The 21,579-nt window shown below is 35.1% G+C and overlaps 2 protein-coding genes and 2 long non-coding RNA genes across 4 annotated transcripts; 1 reads left to right on the top strand and 3 right to left on the bottom strand.

The window, feature by feature from the left end:
* Window positions 1-2,200: 2,200 nt before the first annotated feature.
* LOC147532299 (uncharacterized) lies at window positions 2,201-4,289 on the bottom strand. The gene is made up of 3 exons (XR_015228257.1): window positions 3,427-4,289; window positions 3,171-3,303; window positions 2,201-2,250 (listed from the first exon to the last, which is right to left on the bottom strand). It is a non-coding gene; the product is annotated as an uncharacterized LOC147532299 (long non-coding RNA).
* Window positions 4,290-11,674: 7,385 nt separating this feature from the next.
* On the bottom strand, window positions 11,675-14,270 carry STOP1 (C2H2 and C2HC zinc fingers superfamily protein). The gene is made up of 2 exons (XM_086648271.1): window positions 14,036-14,270; window positions 11,675-13,521 (listed from the first exon to the last, which is right to left on the bottom strand). The coding sequence occupies exon 2, from the start codon at window positions 13,481-13,483 to the stop codon at window positions 12,035-12,037; it is 1,449 nt and encodes a 482-aa protein (XP_086504397.1). The 5' UTR covers window positions 13,484-13,521; window positions 14,036-14,270; the 3' UTR covers window positions 11,675-12,034.
* Window positions 14,271-16,012: 1,742 nt separating this feature from the next.
* Window positions 16,013-18,644, top strand: LOC147532297 (uncharacterized). The gene is made up of 5 exons (XM_086649932.1): window positions 16,013-16,029; window positions 16,702-16,782; window positions 17,065-17,150; window positions 17,599-18,039; window positions 18,190-18,644. The coding sequence occupies exons 1-5, from the start codon at window positions 16,013-16,015 to the stop codon at window positions 18,642-18,644; spliced, it is 1,080 nt and encodes a 359-aa protein (XP_086506058.1).
* Window positions 18,645-20,747: 2,103 nt separating this feature from the next.
* LOC147532296 (uncharacterized) lies at window positions 20,748-20,998 on the bottom strand. The gene is made up of 2 exons (XR_015227179.1): window positions 20,945-20,998; window positions 20,748-20,869 (listed from the first exon to the last, which is right to left on the bottom strand). It is a non-coding gene; the product is annotated as an uncharacterized LOC147532296 (long non-coding RNA).
* Between the last annotated feature and the right edge of the window lie 581 nt (window positions 20,999-21,579).

Here is a 21,579-nt window from a genome sequence, read left to right as displayed (position 1 = left end):
CTGCAAATTTCTGATGAGCATTTAATGAACGAATAAACTTCAGCACATCAGGCAGAGGCATCATAACTTTTGACACATCTTTTTCCATGGAATACCGTTGTAGTATTGCAAGGCAGACGTCTACCACCTTCTCATGAAGCAAAGACCTTAGAACTTCAACATATTCCCCAAGCCTCTCAAGGCAACGAATGCAGTACTTTTCTCTTAGCTGGGCAAGGCAGTATTTGTCCAAAATAGAGTATCCTTCCAACTCTTCATCTGGTTCTGGTTCTGGCTCTATAGTCCTTGAAATCATTAGTAGAGCATAATTGGAAAGCAAAAGACATATGAGACTGGAATGTATGTTAGCTTTACCTTGAGACTGGAATGTATGTTAGCTTTACCTTGAGACTTCGGTTGCATTAGCAGCATCATAACAGTTTATGCAGCTTCAGCGCTAGATGAAAATGCATCTCCTTCATCATTTGTGCTTTTGAACATGCATCTCAATAGAACACCTACAAGTTCAGTTGAAGAAAATTAAGAATAGCACTTTAAATACGAAAGGAGTAACCATGAATATGAGTGGTGCACCTCTAAAGCAGCAGTCTTGACGAGTTCCGCAGCAGCGTCACCAGCTGCTCTGATGGCTTCTATATGTGCATTTCCTACCCTTGCTTCAGCTTTAGAAACTTTGGTTGCTTTCTTTACAAGATCAGAAATATCAAATGTGCCAACTTTAAATTCCTGGTAGCAATCGACCTGAAGTTTATTAGTAACTTCTTTGAGCTCCCTTTCCTGCTTGTAGGCGATGTCATACTATCGCTTAATTCCTCTTGAGCTTCTGTTTAAGCTTTGTGTAATGCAGATTTTAGATATGATACAACCTTTTCTCGTTCTTCCGTTCCCCGTTTCTGTTCTTTTTCCAACCGTTTCTCAAATTCAGATATAGTTGCCTTTTGACTACAAAACAGTGAGTTATTTGTTTCTTACATCTTCCAACCCAGGAACTTGGGGTCCAGTGTCGGGCGATGCCATAAAATTAGTGATTTGAAAAAACTGTTGGAATTGAGAGTTGTAGTTTAGGGGTTACATAATTGTAGTACTATCAAAGATTGTACTTCCCATTCATATTTCTAGTCGAAAGATGGAGTCACTGAAATTTATCGAAAGTTACTGTCGGAAAAGACATAAAAAATGAAATCTCTATAACTGTAGTCTAAAGGTTACATAATTGTAGTACTATCATAAATTGTAGTTCCCATTCGTATTTCTAGTCAAACGATGGAGTCACGGAAATTTATCAAAAGTTACTGTAAAAAAAACATCAAAAGTGAAATGATACATAAATTAAGGATTTTTAGTGGGCCTACTGTACCTGCAAAAAGTCAATGTGCCTGAAATTTACTACGTTATAAATGAATCGTCGGGAAGATATCTAGAGGATTTCTTATCACATAAAAAAATTGAGAACGCTTCGTCAAATCGAACACAAGAACAAAGTTAAACAAACACACATACTGACAAAGTTAGAAGAAATACACTAATGATGGGACTATATACCAATGAGAGTGCAAACACGCGAGTGACAAAGTTAGAAGAAAAAATGCAGATGAGATAAAAAAAAATCGTGAAGGCGAAATGAGTGGAAGTAGATGAGGTGTTTAGATTGGGAGACTTTTGTTGGCAGAAATTTCATTCGAGGAGATATGACCTCTGTTGAGCCATTTACAAAACTTCAAAGAGTGACACATTAAAGTACAGGAAGGATTAGATGCATATGATCGACATGTACAGGTATTTACGAGAAAACGACATAGTAAAAGAATAAAAAGGGACAAATACCACTCGACATTTTCTTAAGTAGTTCATGTCGCCCGAGTCAATGAAATTTCCAGAGTAGTTCATCCTCAACCTTCATCATAGAATAGAAGCAGTAGATGATTATGTCAAGAAACCACTACAATGCTTTTCCCTTTCTCATTTCATAAACAGTGGGAAATTCTCAATAGAAGCCAATATCGAAGGACTAATCTGCCTACGATGTTTTTGAAGGTTAATGGCCCCTTGAAATTAAACATGTTCGACAATCAGATCTCAATTTTCAATCTTGATATAACTCTAAGAACTGGACATCTAGGCCTTTTTTATGAGAGCATCTAAGCAGACAATGTACTGAAACTTCTAAGACATTTAGAGTTTTGAGGTTTTTGAACTTTACCAAGTATGAGAATCAAAGTTCTTTTAGTTGCCGCTATCCCCTTGTTACAACTGCACAAACAAATGAAAATCGTCAATGGCTAGCAAAGTAATGAATGCAAGATAAGAGGTTCAAGCTTTTATAGAGCTCTAAAACAATCGATGAGGAACCCGAGACGAAAAAGGGAAAAAAGAATACCAGGATATCCATTTCATAACAATGTGACTCTAAAATGAACTCCTCATGTTGAATGACTCCATTGTGTAGATGAAAATAAGTTGGTATAGTTCCATGAAATCAAATTCTAAAAATACTCGAGTTTTTCCCGAGGTTCATTAATTCTAACTTGTGCTTAAAATATATGGGGAAAGAAGAAAGAAAAAGTACGGGTTTTTTCTCTCAATAATTTCCAGTAACTCATAATGAGATAAAAGAAAGAGAATACTTGCCCAAACCCCAAATGTATCCAACCAAGTGTTGCATAGAGAGATGAAAGGTTTTAATTTGCATACATGTTGTGTGTAGTTGGATTTGTAATTGTATTCACTTCGCACGCTTCGTCCATATTTACGTATGAAATTCGAAATCACATAAATATTCAAGGTCTGACTAAAATATGCAGAAACCTATAATATAAATAAACCCCATGAGTAAGTTCCTTGGCAACCCAATATCTAGTAATACCAAAAAATGAAAAGTAAGTACATAATGAAAGTTGTTATGACACCATCAAGCTTCTGTTCATTAAGATAGATACTCAAGAAACTCTAAACAAAATTAGTGTACCATTTATCAAGTAACATCATCTGACAATGAAATTTATAAAGAATTATGAGAATTGAAGCCTATGAGCAAACAAACAACATTTAGAGAGAGAATTAAAGGAAGAAACAGAGTGAAAGATGTGAATTCAGATTTATCCAGGGGTCTTTCCAATAAGTATTCCAGAAATATTCAAAATCTATTTGCTGAAAATAAGAAGTGTACAAACCTGAGGTAATGAAACCCAATCAATTGAAAGAGAAATAGAAGAGAAAAGAATCTTTCACCAGAATCTTGATCTTGATAATGTTGAGCCTATCTGACTTATTTCTATTCATCTTTGCATGATTCCTCGCAACCATCTAGATATACAAGTAAATCAATCGTTGATCTGGATGGATACTACCTAATCCAACTGAGAAAAATATCAATAAAGAATCCAAACCAATCAGATAACCATTACCATCACATAACCATTACCATACCTCAATGATTCCAAACCCAAAACATCTCATATCACATTTTTGTCGAGCGGAGATGGCGAGTATTTGATGTCTCCGACTGTTGCATACCTCAATGATTCCATGTTCTTCAATAAAGAAACAAAACAAACCATTACAATAACCAATTGTGCTCCTTACGTCAGTACTTCTGATATTTTTTACATAATTTTTGGAGAGTGTGTTTCTTAATGGAGAGTGTGACATAATTTTCTGTATTTATCCAAGTAGAAGAAGCTATCATCGACAGTGGAAGCAAAACAGACAGTGGAAGCAAAACAGAGGTCCCGAGGAAGAGATATACTTAATATGATCCTGTTATAATTGGGAAAATGTTTTTTTGTGAGAAACTTAAAGATAAGAAGTGGATTGTTTAGAGAATAATGAAGGAAGTGGGAAGTGGATAGTTTAGAGAATGCTGAAGGAAGTGGTTTGGGGTGTCATGATCACGGTGAATGAGACTGAGCCAGAGCTTACAAACACAACTCAATCTAATCATAATTTCACTGGTAGTCTTGACAGAAAATTCAAAATTTGCTCCTTACCCTCCATCACTTTCTCTAATCAGAACTTTCACTGTCTTCTTCCTTTTTTTAAAAGAAATTGAATATTACCCTCCATCAATTTTCTATTCTTAGGTTGCATATTAATTTAAGGTATTTCTATTAGACATTTCATCAAACACATATATGGTAACATCAAAAACATAAAGAATGCAACCAATGAATGAATCATTCTTGCCACTAAATAAATTTCCACAAAGAAGATGAAGTTTAACAGATATGAGAGAACAAAAGATGATGTAATAAATTTCTACAATGAAGAGGAAGTTTAACCGAGATTGAGAGAACAAAAGATGAAATAATACTAACCTCTCACGTTTAGAAAGCAGGAAAATGATGAAAGAAAATGAGTTAAGTGTGCGTCTTAGTGAGGGAGAGGAAATGTGTCTGATGAAGTGAGAAGATACATCCGTTTAGAGAATAGGAAAAGAACGTGGCTATAGGCACCGAGAGGCAGACTTAATAGATTTTATTGAATCGGACGGTGGATGAGAGCGCTGATGTGGGACGGACGATCGGATTTATCCAGGGTTTGTCCCAGTCAGCACCCATCCACCTGTTTTATTATATAGATATATATATATATACGAGGGTGTAACCCGTGCCCGCCGGACACAGACAGTTTTATCAAATGCATTCCATAAGATGCGCATGCGAAAATAGATTTAATCTAAGACATTAAGTCAACACGTCTGAAAACTCAATTTTAGTTTAACACAATTTGGTTTTTTAAATCCAAAAACAAACTCACAGAAATCAAGTAGCACAATATAAACTTTAATGAAATTTAAAATGAAAGCTACAATCTGAAAATAGTTTTAAACTAATATATTCAACATATAAATATCTTCCAAATTAAAATAGAGATCTCTTCTATATCTCGTTTGTCGTTCCCACAACCCCAATGAGTACTTTTGCATAAAGTTGTTTCTTTCATAAATCCATTCAGTAATCACTCGAACAAACTATAAGTTGAGTTGATGAGTAAGAAAACCTAATCACAAATGCAAAAATCATTAATCGATGACAGATGCAAGATTCAGTAAGTCAGAATTTGTTTGAATAAACCTTAAGCTTATGATTTTTTCGAACAAACTGTAAGCTTCGAGTTTGTTCTGACAAAACCTAATAATCATCAATTAAGAGACCCCTAAGAAAGAACAGGCAATATTTGGCAAGTTTAACCTAATGAGCAAGATGCCATCAACAACGACAACAAATATTAAGCAAGACCAACAGTCATTAATAAAAAAACGAAGATTTTTAGAGAACAATATTATGGACAACAATAAAGATTGTTTAAAGACCATCACTTAAAGATTATTCAGAATACCAGTTTAATCGCAAATCTATATAAATGGATTCAGTGATCAGTTTGTGCAAAAAAAAAAAATTTAACCCGATAAAAGAGACAAATATGAGAGAAATGATTAGCATATTCTACACTTAAATCACATCGAATCAGTCACATAATAAAATCAGCAAGATGTAACTTAAATATATAAAGAGAGGCTATAAGCAATAAGAACGTAATCTTGAACTTTGCTAAATGTAAGTTTCACTATGTCAGACCATAAAAACTCTACATTTGAATCATTCCAAAGGAAAAAACAACAAATTATAAGCTTAGATCACACTAATTTCTTCAAAGAATAAAATCATCAAGATGCATGCTTCCATATGTAGATTTCTCCTATGTTTTACTGTACTCTAAGAGTGAAATGATAGTAAAACAACAAAATAATGAAGTGAAACACACCGAAGCCTAAGAGACCAAAAATCTAGTGAAAATGTAGAGTGACAGAAACAATAAAATCAACATATTGTATAGAATGACAAAATTTTTACCTGAGAGAGTTGTAATGGAGGAAGAAGTCGCACTGGACATTAACAAACAAAATGTTTCACCAAAATTGCAAAGAGAAAATGACAAAAGATTTTTGGCAAACCATATAGAGAGAATCAACAACATTATAGATTAGTTTGTTAGATAAATGTTATAAAACAAACAAAGAAAATAGGGAAAAAATGTGAAAACATAGACTGTATAGATCATTTCATACCTAAAATGATCAAAAATAGGAACTTAATTCCACTAATACCAATATTCCTTTAACAAATAAGCTTAACCATCAAATTAAACCTAATGGATCGGGTTGAGAGCTTGGGATGAATCGTAAAAAAACCCACTAAAGAGTACAAAAAACAACTGAAATTATCACAAACATACATATAAACAAACAAAGGTCGGATTAACATGTGCTTTAGATGGTCCAGAGTTCAGATTAACATGAAAGTAGCGACAAAATAATCCTAAAAGCTAATAAGTTTGTATCTAAAAGGATCCAAAAGCTTACAAATCTGTGGGAATAAAGAGTATTTGTTTACTGATGAATTAACAAAGAGAACTTTAAGAATTAACTACTTCAACTATTATGAATTAACCAAGTTTGGTCGACCAAACTTCATTAACCAAGTCTCGACACTTGATCGTTTAGAGAAATTACTCGCTCATAATAGACTAATTTTACGAGTAACACCTATTAAAGGTCGTTCAAAGATAGAAGAAACTGTAAATTAAAAAAAAAAACAGTTTAAGTTTGTGATATAAAAACACAAAATTACATTTTCGACACCTCATTAACGGTTGTAAAGAAGCAAACACAATCAATAACCAAAGCCGAAGAAGACGAAAATACTTAACTGTAGCAGAAAAATCTGACCGGCGAGTCGACACCTATTGAAGATCGCCTAAAGTCAGAAGAAACAGTAAATTAACAAAAAAAAACAACTTGAGCTTTTAATATAATAACAAAGGGCATACACACATATAATAGTGAATGACATATAATAAGCCAAAACATTTCAGTTATAATAAGGCAAAACATTTTAGCAACAAAAATTACATAGAGTTCGGATTAACATAGTGAGATAGACACTTCAAAATATCATCATTAAACACCAACCACAGAGTTTTATAGACATAATATCAACTGAACACTGACAAATGATAGAAAATGAAGTAGAAATACAGATGAAACAACTAAATATGAAATGAAAGATGACCTAAATCTCGAAAAAGAAAGAGATTATGTCTGGAAGTCCTAAATTAATTTTACGTGTGTGTGTGTGTGTGTGAAAAAGAAAGACGAACAGAGAGCAATAAAGAGAAAAAACACCCGGAGGGTGGTGAGAGGAAGCATGACCTCAATCTTTTGTGTGAGTGAATGAAAGGGGAAGAAAGAGAAAGGGACTGAATAATCTAAGCCTCTAAAAGAAATTGAGACTTCTTAAATCTCAAATTCTTCTTCATTGATTAAAGAATTGACCAACTCCATATCAATTTGAAACAGAATATAAGGGGCGTATAAGAAGAATTACTAACCTGTCCAGAATATATATATATATAAAGATAGATTAATTGTGTGGTGAAATGTATCATTGAAGGTTATCATTTTTTCTTACAGTTTTGAAAAACCAAATACTAGACTCAATTTTACCACTAAAAATACATCAGACCAAATAATTTTGCAGAACTAACTAAACCGATAACGAAAAGAAATACTTTATGGATGAAGAAGGACATGTGTAGAGTACGAAAAGAAATTGTCTTCTATCAGATTGAGATGATAAACCTCTAAATGAATGAATAAAGTCATTAATGATAATTAATGGTCTCTTTCTCTAGACTTTTATCTTCAATGACTCGAAAAACTTTCTCTATTTTCCTCCTTCATCTAAGCTTTAGATTGAACCATTAATTCAATATTTTGGAAGAAAATGAGGTGTTGTAACTCAACTTTCGATTATAGAGAAGGAAGTGAGGAAATTATGGGAGTCTAGACTCTTTAGACTACATATGAAGGGTATTTTTGGCAATAAAATAACAATAAGGTGATTTGAGCCGTATCTAACTATTGAGGGTCATTTGACTAAAAGTAGTGATGATCATTTGGGTCATTTGATGCAATTTCGCGAAAATAGAAATAATCACTGGAGAGAGGATCAAATTAAATAGAGAAATAAATTGTTAAATCTAATAAATGTACAGTGATAAAAGGGTAAAAATGAGAAGTTTCAAGAAAATTTCAGCTCCAAAACTAACAATAACTAATAAAAGGAGGTCGGTTTAGAATGGGGACAATTTTGAGGACCAATAGAGTAATTTGATCATGGTATGGGGGGCATTTGGAAACTAACCCTAATATTCTTATTTGACCGTGTAAGAAGTTTTCTTTAAGAATAATGTACTCTTTTCTACAAGTTATTAAAAAAAGTCTGCAATTTCTCTTTTTGAAATCAAAAGTCTGCAATTTTGAAAAGCAATAATTCAAACTTTTTATTTGTTTTTTTTTTTTTTAAGTTTCGAACAAACTATTTTCCTTTCTGACTTTGCCGTATTGGAGGTGCTAGTCTTGATTTCGGAAAATAGTTGGATACCACACTTAATTAACATGCCTACTTTGTTTATTATTATTATTATTATTATTATTATTATTATTATTATCTTATTTACATATTTTATATTTAGTTCATTATTTTTTATTAGAATGAAAAATCAATATTATCGACAGCAGCGAACCATGTCATTGCCAAAAAGATGGGACAATGAAACATGACAAATCCCATCATTAAGCAAACATATATATATATATATATATATATATATATATATATATATATATATATCATATTTAAAAAAAAAAAGTATATTGTAGTTTATTTTCTCTATAAATAAAAGTACTGTCTCCAGATATATAAAATACATATATGTTGTTTTATGAACACTTTCAGCTTTGGAGTAAAAGTTATAGTTACAGTTTAAACACGTTTTCAGAAGAACTGTAAATAAAAAATTATTTTTTAAAAACACTAATCTTATCTCACATCTGTAACAAACAGATATGATTGTGTCTCTTCCTTAGAATACCCATAACTTGTAATTTGTAAATGAACCTAATTGTTTGATTCAGGTTATCCATTACTATAATTGATAAGTGATAACCTAAGACATGAAATTATGATGTATCAATAATAATTAAATTGGAGTATTTTAAATTCGGATGATCGTCCACAATTGGTTGTCCAATATATTGACATAAACTCCAAAATCCTAGAGATCATAGGTTCGATTCCCAAAGGAGGTGGTTTTCATGGTTTATTGAACTTGGTATAAATAATGTTGTTGGACTTTAGGTCATAATTTAGTTAGACTATATGCCCTTTTTTTTGTAAGAGTTTGAATTCGGTAGTTATCGTGCTTATCACATGATGTATCAATGCTATTGTAATGACTATCGTTGATCGTAGTCAATTTCAAAAAAAAAAAACTCGGATGATCTATGAAACCCAAATCACCTATGTTTTTTTTTTTTGTTGAAAGCCCAAACCACCTATTTGATATCCGAAGGCAATTTTAGTCTTTTTATTTTTTTGGTAATTTCGAAAGTAATATAAAATCTCAAAAGTAATATAAATTTCCTCCTCTTATTTGGGTTTTTTCCCTTATGTAAATATTTCTATGTTATAATATGTTGGGACAACAATAGCAAGATAGATTTTTTTTTTGTCAAGGACAATAGCAAGATAGATTGTTATTACAAAACTAGAATCATTTTTTAATTTTTACTTCATTTTCAACAATGGCGCGATTTAATGATAAAGGAGTTATAAAATTTGCATTACCTATACGATTTAAGCATCTTATTCAAATAATGAATTTGTGTAGATAACACTTATTATTGTTATTTCATTATTGAATTGAAAACATTTTCCATAATTGGTGCAGTTCCGGCTACGTATCTATAAATATAAATTAAATTATCTAGGTCCAAATTAGTATAGTTCGAATACATAAATCAATGAAGTTGCCACATAAGTATATCTAACTAATAAAACTATCGAATAATTGATGTCAATAATGCAATATAACCCAAATCATCGAAGCAATTTCTTTGCATAAATGTGAAAGTTACGTCAAAAGCAGCACAAATAAACGTGCGCCATTTGTAGGTGTAGTAGCAATTAAGAGGACCGTTCATGAAATAAATGTACAAAATTTTCATGCCATCCTTTTATACATATGTGCTTTGTGTATAGAAATAGTAACGTAACTTTACCTACTTTAGTTTTTCTTTTTTGAAAAACCTACTTTAGTTGACATTCTCATACGGCGAGAATATGTTTTTAGTGAAGAAAAGAAAGAGTGTCGATATAAAATGTTATATGTTAGAATAAAATGTATAGCTTTAACATCTTGAAGTTCTACGCGTATGAGGAAACTGGAAAAGAAAGCCACAAAAAGAGTAGTTTGTATTTAGCAGTTCATTAAGCTTCTAATTGGGGTCGGGTAGCCATTACCTACATCATGGCTAGGGTTTTTGTAGGCTCAAACTAATTCCGCGGCACATGATGTGTACCGGAACTCTAGGCTATCTCCACAGGCTAAGCTTGAGACGGCATTTTATTGTTATACACATACACATTTAAACAAGGAGAATTTTAGTCACAGCAGAGTGTCTATAACAACAACCCGGAGTGTGTATAAAATTTTCCTTCTCCCACCCCACCTAGACTACATAGGGTGGTTTTAAAGGCGCCCGCTATAGGTTTTAGGCGCCTCCCTCCAGGCAAATTTGAGAGGGACTTTGTGAAGGAAACATGCGCCTATAACACCTTGTTGAAAAGTAGCTGTTTGGATTCATTAAGATGAAATATGCTCATAACTACTAAGAAGGGGTGTCCAGCCGCCACACCAAAGGTGATGGATTTGGGCTAATTCTGTTCCATAAGTTTTTCAATGGAGATTGAACAGTTGATTCATTCTTTTATCGTTTATATGCTTATGTTGTGGAGAAACCTTATAACTTTTATCATCAAATTGAGTTGATGTCGTTCACTTCGTTCCTAAACATTATCGTTCAAAACGTGTTCTTACATTTCATGTTCTAGTGACTCTATAGCAGAGCTTCTTCGATGAAATATTGAATAGTTAGTGCATTTTCTTGTGATAATAGCTTCACATGGATAAAGAAGTGATAGCCAAGCGTAATATTTAGGGCTTCTTCGTTCATTGGTAATTGGTTTGAAACTTCCCTATAGAAAAACGGGTAGCCTGATGTTCGAGTAGCCCAACTAACTTGGTGGGCTTGGACAGGCAATGGGTAGCCAATTGTTTAATGCGCCCGCCCAGAGCCCATCTCCTAGTATCCAAACAGATTTTCTAGTTACCCACCCCAATTGTAGAACTACCTGTGGCTGTGGGTGACAACACCCACATGAAGGAAAGAAAATCTCATGGCCAAGGACACAATATCTAGGATCCCTCGACTTGTTGTCAATTAGTTTTATGTTAGATACAAACAAACTTGATGAGTTCTCAACCAGCTTAACTGATGCTCAATGTCTCTGGAGAGAACCCTAAAACTGGAAGAAAAATGATAGAAGAGGCCATTAGGGCAAGAGGCTACACAAAAGTAGACCTACCCCAAACATAAATAGAAATCAACTGTCCCTCGAGAATGAAAAAGTCCATAAAGAGAGAGAGTTAGACTCGAAATTAGAGACTGCTGGTTTCGTTTAGGTCTGGAGTAGGCTTTGACTTGTGGCCTCTTCTAGCATTACTCGTGATGGATATATATATATATATAGAAGAACACAAGTTGATCTCCTAGCAGGAAATGCATTTTGAATCATATAAAACTGGAAGAAAACCATGAATGTTTAGAACAATAACAGTGAAATTATCCTGTAAAGGTAACACAAACACCAGATCTGCATGAACGAAATGATCATTTCTGGATGATGAAGCATTGGACATGAAGCATGACGGAAGAATATTGATTTAAAATCCAAAATGGACCGCTACGATGTGAAAGCATTTGGATCACAGATACTACAAGAGTAAAGGGATTACCGAAGTGCCATTGAACGAGGCGATCCGAACCAGATGATCCATCAGTTTTGGGGATGTAACTAGAAGACCCAGAAAGAAGAAAGGATGGAGAATTCTCTGAAACTTCATATGGTGGTCAAGGGAACTCATTAAACCCAATAAAGTTGCAGTTGTCAAAGTTCATTGACGAGAAGTAACTTGAAGAAGGATCATCAACCCCATTTCTCGAATCCAAAACTTTTTGAAGCCCATTTTCCCCGAAAGCACTTCCGACTGACCTTGCCGGGTTGCTGCTTTCACCTCCATCTGATACCGATCCTTTAGTTTCATCCGTAGGAAGAACAGGAGTGTGACCTTGAAACAAAGCAACATGCCCAAAAAGCTTATCTTTTCTCGAGAATGTCGTGCCACATGAACACAACCACTTATCACGGCCACAATGTTTCTCATGAGTTTTAAGATCAGCAATAACGGAAAACTTCTTATTGTTGCATCTACTACAGATATAGCTTTTATCACAATGAGTTCGTTTATAATGGTTCTTGACACACAGTATGGTCTTTAATGGCAGAAACTTCTTGTGATCCTTGTTTCGCTTGCAACCCACAGAAGGACACGAATACCTCTTAATAAGAACCGGGTCCATGCTTGATTCTTTTGCAGGTTTAGCTAGGGCTGCCGGAGTCTTATACTCGTCCCCATGACCTCTCATATGCATTCTTAGGTTTGCATCTCTCTTGAATCCCTTTCCACATATCAAACAAAAGTGGGTATGTGGTGCTAGTATTTCTTCCTTCTCTAACTGTAAGACTTCATAAGAACCAGGAAGGAGATGTTCTCTTTCTCCACCATCTTCTTCATCCTTGAGTTCTTGATCTTCAATAGTGGAAATGGTTGGATTTGATTTACCTGCATAGGTTTGTTCAAGAACATAATTAACTGTTTCTTCAATCTCAGAAGGATTATAACTTTTTCTTTCACCATTTTCATGTTCCAATTCATCAATAGGTACCATATTTGGAGAAAATCGAACCCCATTCACACTTTCAAGTTGCTTAACAAAAGGAATCGCCGTTGAGTGAGTGTTTTTCACAGACGGAAGAAGAGTACCCGCAGTTGTGATCAACTGAATTATAATGGAAGTAAGATCTGCAGAAAGAAGTTGTTGTTGCTGAGCTGCAAGCTCATTTGGTCCACCCATCATTCGATCTTCCTGGCTGACAATCACATGAACTAGACTTTGGAGTTGATGGATCTTCTGTTCGAGGAAAGAGAGATTCGATAACATAGTTTGTGGGTTCCAATCTTGTATTCTAGTAGCATTCACAAACGCCTCTTTTACTCGACCATCTAATTGATCTAATATCTCAACTCGAGCTTCCGAGTTACTAGGGTTTGAAGAAGATGGTTCGGAAGATGGGTTGAATCTAAAATCGTAATATAGACTACTACTACTACCAGGATTATCACATTTCATCTGAGATTGTTCCGAACTAAAATGATTGAACTGTTGAGTATCAAAATTAAACCTTTTTGATGGATCACTTGTCCAAGTTTCGAAAGAAATCTTCCCTTCAGAATCCATGTCAAATGTTTTATTTATTCAAGTTATTAAACACAAAGCTGAAACACAAAATCAATAAAATCTGATCAACCAAAATTAATCATATGACAAACTAATAAGTCAAAAGAAGATGAGAATTTAAGAGAAGGAAATAAAATCCATCAAAATTTTCATTTAGAAACAAAATATCCATAAGAAAGCTAATAGATTCAATCTATCAATCAAAATCCCCAAATCCTCAAAACCCAAAAAGGGCATAGTTTTTCAATCTGTAAATAATAGGTCCTTCCTATCTAGATCCTAAATTCTAGGAAAAGGGGAACTGGGAAATGACTAGTCAACTAAAGATGAACAAAAACTCCCCTTTTTGATTTTCCACTAGAAGGGGTAAACCCAACAACTTTCAATCAAAAATCTAAAAGAGTTAAATCAAAATCAATTCACTAGAGATAAGTATCAATCAAGAAAAAAGTAATGGTGGGGTGAGTAGTAATCATGAAAAAGCTTAGAATCTGTTAAAATCAGTTATGGAAAGAAAAGAGTGAAAGAGATTAAGAAGAGGATAATTTTTACCAGATTCAAAGTTGTTTGGATCCTGTTTGTGTGCTCTAAAAATCATCCGGAGGTTGGTTCATTAAGAGAGAGAGAGAGAGTCAACTGTCTGGTTTCACCATCGCACGTACATATTAGATGAAGCATATATATAGAGAGAGAGAGAGAGAGTTGTTTGAGTATAGAGAGGAAGTGGAACATGAAAGCGTGTGTCATCCACGAATTGACCATCCAATAGACGTCTACAATGACGCCCAATTTTGTGGTCCCTTATAGCATCTCCAATGGGACACTCAATCTCTAACACTTAGAGTGCCACATAGACTTTTTGGAGTTTTTGTTAAAAAATCATCTCCAATGGAACACTTTATTAGACACTTTAATATGAGGTGGACACATTTATTATAGAGTGTGTAGAGAGAGAAACTCTAAAATGAGAGTGTCTACTTGAGACTCTCTCAGTGTTACTTTTAAATTTCAACCAATTGAAAATCTTGCTTTTCAACTACTTTTTATCTATTGAATTGAAGAAAGGCATGTGTATTAAATATAGACACTTTAGAGATCTCCATTGGAGACCAACAAAAATTAGAGTGGCTCTATATTGACATTTAGGAAAGAGAATCTCTATTGGCCCTTGACAACTAGGACTTTTAGAGTGTTTGGTAGAGTGTCCCATTGCAGATGCTCTTATTTGTCCCGCTCGTTTGGCAAGTAGTGGTTCAAGACATTGGGAGACATTTTCCCCCATTTCCGCTCTGAATAGTGAAACTAGGGCTTTCACGCTGGGGTTTGAGTTGGCTGAAGAGGTTGATATATACGATTTCGAGATAGAGGGAGATTCGAAGGTCTTAGTTACCTTCTAATCGGACGGTTATTACACACCTCCGTGGAGAATTCAGAATGAAGTTTACTACATGTGTGAGATGACTAGAGACAGAAACGTGTCAATTACACACTGTGGAAGAGACGCAAATTCGGTCCCTCACGATTCAGTGGTTTCGGCTTTAGTCCCTAACAATTCTGATTATGAGGTTTCAATACCTCATGTTTAACCGTATGGTTTGATTGTATTTGTGCGTTTTTCACTTTTAGGCCTTTATTCCTATGTATCGGACAAGTGTTTGATTTATAGAATCCCCGTTAAAAAAAAAGACATTTGGGGACATTTTTCATGTCCCACGTGTCTGTATTACTGATTGAGGACATTCCAAATGTCTCTGAATTTTTATGTTAATAGAGACATTTCAAATGTAGAAATGTCCCCAAATGTTTGTGTTAATCGTTTGAGACATTTCAAATGTCCTGTAATTTTATGTTATTCGTTAAAGATATTTTAAATGTCCTGAAATGTTTGTGTTATTCGTTTGAGACATTTCAAATATCTTCTAATGTCTCTCTTATTCGTTTCAGACACGAAATTATGGACATTTAAAGACAAATTGGTTTTATTGACATTTGAAGACGTTTTAGTGTAAATTTGAAGAATTTTTCGGGGGAGAATGTTTTTGAAAATGGATTTTTGAGGGAGAGGACCAAAAAAAGGGGGGTAAATTAGCTTCCGCCCCAGGCCATTTCGGAATTGAGGGAGGTCCAAAATGTCAGAAGTGGCTGACAGTTCCTGTTTCAAGGGGTTATTCCTTCCCTTTTTGCCCTGTCTGGTTTTTACGGCTTCTCCCTCACCTGCCTTAATGGCTGATTGACACGACAATTAATGAGGCGGAAGGGTCTAATCCTTAGCATTAAATGAGGAGAAAATATCTCCAATCTGATTTCCTTCCCAAATTTCCCGCCCAAATCTTTGATCCTTGATTTCCTACTTTCTCTCTCTATCCTCTGTTTACTCTCACGAAAGAGAGGTTAATGGCGCCATTTTCTCCCAAATTTTGGTCTGAAATTTTGGGTTGAAATTTTCAATCTCGCCCAAACGTTTTCAACTGTTTCTACCTCCCCCATTAATAGATAAAAGGTCATCATCTTCTCAAAGACAAACAGGTAATGTTCTTAAAACTCAGGTTAGTGATTTTAGTGGTCTTAAAACTCATCTTCTAGCCTTGAATGTTATCATTTTAATGTTCTTAAAACTCATCTTCTAGCCTTGAATGTTATCATTTAATGTTTCTTTTGCTGGACTGATCTTTAAAGACAAACAGTTAGACTCTAGAACTCATACATATTTATTTTGCTTGACTGTCCCTTTCATGTTTCTGCCATGAATACTCCTTAAACAAAAACAAAAACATTTAAACTCATCTACTTGCCTTGAATGAAATCATTTAAAGATGATGGATATACTTCCAACAGAAGTCACCAAAATGATGAATATTTTAACATTAAGATCCTTTAAACAACTCCTTCGAAACAAATTATCTACTGTAACACTAGTTCATTCCTTCTGTTATGCAGAATGAACAGAGAAGAAATGGCGCCCCAGTCAAATGAAGAGTCCATTGGTGAAGCAGAACGTGAATTCTTCAGTCCCCACCCATTAAGTACTTCAAGATCACCACCCTCAATGCCACCCTCAATGAATCGATATATTTACTAGTCAGTATACCGTTCCCGTTTTGTTTTATAGTTGGTCGTACATTTTGTAGTTCCCACTTAGTTATATAAGGTGTGTTGTACTTGGTCAGTTTTCTGTACATGTTCCTTCTCCTCTTCACCTTATTCCTGTAATTATCCAGGTTTGAACTTGAATTCTTCCCTCTGAATGCTTCAAATTTGTCAACATCATCACCCTCAATGAGGACAGAAGCAATGAATGGGTACATTTTCATTCCTTCTATCGTCCGGTTATTCGTTTTCTAATTATCTGTACATTTGTGTGCTCTGCATCTGTGAGCCCGTTTCCCTTCTGTGTGTAAGTTGACAGTACATTGTTCAGTTCCCGCTTCCAACATGTCTGTATGTTCGATTTTCTTGTTCAACTCTACTATATAGTTTTATGTTCCTAATCCGTGAGTTCGTTCCCTTGCAGTTTACCAGTTTACAGTACATGTTTCAGTCCCCGATCCCTATAAATCTATATATTTTTTTAACTTATGCAGGTTGGAAAGTGATATTTTCATTCCTAATTCGTCAATTGTGCCTCGATCATACACGTCAATGATTCCACAAGAACTTAATCGGTACAGTAATTTTAGTATTATACTATTTTAGAGTGGGAGTTGTAAAATGTCTGGTTCACAACTAAATGTAGGGTAAATTAATGCGTTCCTATTTCTAAACTTTGTATATTTTTGTGAGTTGCCAAGTGATTTTTTCTTACTCCCGCCTTCTAACCATGGTGATGGATCTACTGCTCTTGTCAGAAGAAAACCTCTCCGGTCCGAGAGTTGGCCTGAAGTATTCACCCATGAGGGTCAAGAATTTCCTGCTGGTGTCACTGCATTTTTCGCCATGCTCTAAGTCGATACTCAATCAAACACGGTTACAATTATGTGTTTGTGAAGAATGACCGCGATCGTGTAACCTGTATTTGCAAAAGTACAAAATGCATGTGGAAAATTCACGCGGTTGCTCCTCTTAAGTCGAGATCTATGTTTATCTTGAAACCTATAATCCCGTTCACACGTATGAAGATTTCATCACTGGTGTATGCAAACCTCGACTATCGACTGAAGCTGTTAGTTTATTGATTGCAGAGGACATTAGGGAGAACCCTACCAAGAGCACGAAGGACATTGTTAGTTCCTTAAAAAAGGATTATGGTATTAAACTGAGTTACTACTACTCATATCATGCTCGAAATGCGGCAATTTGTATAGGATTTGGTGACGAAGCTGATTCCTATGCAAAACTCTCCTGGTATGTGGATGCTCTGTCAAGATCTAATCCTAACAGTCATATCGATCTGGAAGTTGATCAAGAGTCGCATCGTTTTGTAAGAATTTTCATTGCTCTTGGAGCATGCATTGAAGGTTACAAGCATTGTAGACCTCTGATATTTGTTGATGGTACATTTGCTAAAATAAAGTATAATGGATGTTTTCTTGCTGTAGTTGCGAAGAATGGAAACGATGGTAATTATTTATTTTCCTTGAAACTGTTCCTCGTACATTATATAACTGGCCGAAAACCACACTATTGTTTGTCCATCGGTTAGTTCCCGAGACATTTTGCTATGTACAGGGAACACTAGTGTTTATACTTAATCATTTTGTTGTACGCAGGTTTTTTCATTCTTGCCTATGTTGTGGTTGATGTAGAGAACGACCACAACTGGCTCTGGTTTTTTAGAAATTTGAAGAAATGTATAGATATTGGTGAATCTCTTACTTTCATGTCTGATAGGCATACTGGTATATTAAATGGTGTTCGGAATGTAATCCCATCTGCCAATCACTCGTATTGCGTGTGGCACTTGCGGAACAATTTGAATTTACGAGTTAGAAATGGTGACAAGAAGTCAGATTATTTCCAGTCGTTGATGTTCAAAGCGGCTCGTGCACTTACTACCTCAGACTTTACCAAATACACTGAGGAGCTTTGTGCAATGGGTGGTGCTGGAGCTGAAGCTTTTTTGCCTTCTTTTGACCCTGTTCACTGGGCAGATGCCTTCTTCCCAGGGAAAAGGTATGGTTTAATTTGCTCATCCTTGTCTGAGTCCTTCAATTCATGGATCTGAGACGAGAGAGTAATGCCGATAATAGTCATGCTGGATATGCTTCGCATGAAGATCATGAATATGATGAACGAGAGGCGAGTCGAGTCATCTAGTTGGGTTTCCTTCTTATGCCCGAAGGTAGATAAAAAAATGCAACTCCGTTACAATGTGGCCTGTAGTTGGACGTGCGTCCAGTCTGGAGAAGCTCAGTACGAGGTATTGTCTATGTCCACCCATTCGGTTGACTTGGCCCAACGGACCTGCTCGTGTCGCAAGTGGCAAGTAGAAGGCATACCATGTGAGCATGCGATTCTTTGTATAAAAATGAACGGCGGTGATGCCTCATCATTTTTTGGTTCCAATTTCACTACCGAATCCTATCGTAAGACGTATAGTCAGCCCGTTAAGCCTGTACCTACGTTTGATGAGCCTAAATCATATGACCCAGACATGATGATTTTTCCTCATATCACAAAGAGACGTCCTGGTAGACCTCGCACCACTCGAATTGAAAGAGCCGGGTATTTTCCCAAAAGACAGAGGGTGTGTGGCAGATGTAATCAACTGACGACCCACAATCGTGCATCCTGTAACGAACCAATATAGTGATGGGTTAACACTTATGTATCTGATTTTGATTAGCACTTCTTCAAGTGCCCTGTATTTTGTTAGCACTTCCTTTGAAAGTGTAAGTTTGTTTTTGTTGTCTACTGTTGTATGTAGAGTACATTTCATGATTTGCAGTATATATGTTTATTTCCCGTAAATTGTTAAGTTTACGGAACATGTGGTTTTGTCAAAGTTGTACATGTTTTTACCCTTAACAAAGTTATCACGGATGTTTATTTCATGATGATTGTAGATAATGATTTAGTCGAAGTTGTACAAGTTTTTACCCTTCACAAAGTATTTAGCCTTCATCAAATTGTTGTCAACTAGAAAACGAACAGAAGATTATAAAACTTGCAGTACATTATAAAACGGGCAGTACGTTTGCTAATGCCTATGTGTACAGTATGGTATGTTGTATGTTTATTGGAACAGAAACATTGACAGTAAATCCATCACCATGGTTAGAAGGCAGTAAGAAAAAATCACTTGGCTACAAAGTTTAGAAATAGGAACGAACTAATTTACCCTACATTTATTTGTGAACCAGACATTTTACAACTTCCACTCTAAAAATCATATAATACTAACAATTGTGTTATTTGATAGTAAGTAACAATTGTGTGCCTTTCACATATTGTGTCCTTTGGTCAAAATTGTACATAATGATGTAGCCGAAGTTGTACAAGTTTTTACCTTTCACAAAGTTTTTAGCCTTCACAAATTTGTTGTCCACTACAAAACTGACAGTTTATTATAAAACTGGCCGTACATTATACAACGGTCAGTTCGTTATGTAATTGCTTGTGTTCAGTATGGTATGTTGTATGTGTATTGGAACAGAAACATTGACAGTAAATCCATCACCATGGTTAGAAGGCGGGAGTAAGAAAAAATCACTTGGCGACCAAAAAAAATATACAAAGTTTAGAAATAAAAACAAATTAATTTACCCTACATTTAGTTGTGAACCGGACATTTTACAACTCCCACTCTAAAAATAGTATAATACTAACAATTGTGTTATTTGATAGTAAGTAACAATTGTGCACCTTTCACATATTGTGTCCTTTGGTCGAAATTGTACATAATGATTTAGTCGAAGTTGTACAAGTTTTTACCCTTCACAAAGTTTTGTTGTCAACTACAAAACTGACAGTACATTATAAAACTGGCAGTAGATTATACAACGATCAGTACGTTATGTAATGCATTGTGTCCAGTACGGTATGTTGTATGTGTATTGGAACAGAAACATTGACAGTAAAGTATAAAACTGACAGTACATTATGTAACTAAATCCCTTTGGTCGAAGTTGTAGAATTTTATAACCTTAACTTAGTTTTCCGCTCTGCCATAATACAACACAGAAGTATTTTTCAGTACAACAAAAGTTAATAACATTAACGTGGAACCATATTTAACAACATTTCCACAATTATCAGCCTTCCTTTTTCATTATCTTCCTCCAAGTCTTTTTTGACTCGCTTAAAATTTTGCAAGTCACCTCCGTCATTTTTCTTCTAGTTTTGTCGCTAAAATGTTCAGGCTGCGAGCAACTGTTTGGCATGTTCAAGTCTCGACTGTTCATGAAAATTCTTTCAAGATGCAGCATCACGTAAAGACCGCAGTCCGGTCTGCCGGATAAAAACAAATTTTCATTATACGAAGTTGTAGACATTATAAGTAGTAAAGAAGAGAATGGAACTTACTCTTTCCCTTGTTGTGGACATTCTTCTTCCCTTAAAAACAGGATCTTTTTCTTCAGTCATTTACGTCCGTAGTTCAAATCATTTAAAACACCTGCAAGGAGCATTGCAAACTCCCTTGCATTCTTGTTGCACGTTTAAGCCAGCTGCCGATCATTGATTAGAGAATTATAGTGGCTCCAATCATTTTCATGGGATCTATACACCAGAAGCGTCCAGTGATAACCATAGTATGCATCATCTGTGTATGGTGTGTTAATTGGAACACACAACGCTGAGGTATGGTCTCTCATAAACTGCTCTGTAATTCTGGTCTGTAAATTTGCAGTTATTGTCTCTGGGTTGCGTTTCTGGTTGAACAACATCTGCAAATTACCAATCATACATTTTAACAAATATTTGATAGTAACACAATACAAAAAAGTGCGAATCAATCTTACGTAGAGGATGGCTGACAAGAATATGATCTCTTTGCTTTTGTTAACTGGGCTGCTGTGAAGGTAGTCTGCAAACCAATCGATGATTTGAGAGTCGCACTCTCTGTACATCATTATATCATCTAACTCTTTTCCAGTTAGACGGTGTTCTTTACCTTTCTTCCACACCTCCAGTCTGGACCGTACATGTCATAATTTACA

The sequence above is a fragment of the Eschscholzia californica genome, unplaced genomic scaffold, assembly GCF_041429995.1.
Source record: "Eschscholzia californica isolate CP2 unplaced genomic scaffold, dmEscCali1.0.p SCAF_6, whole genome shotgun sequence".
NCBI lineage: Eukaryota > Viridiplantae > Streptophyta > Magnoliopsida > Ranunculales > Papaveraceae > Eschscholzia > Eschscholzia californica.
Note: the sequence above shows the minus strand (reverse complement) of the source record. Positions and strands in the feature narration are given on the sequence as shown.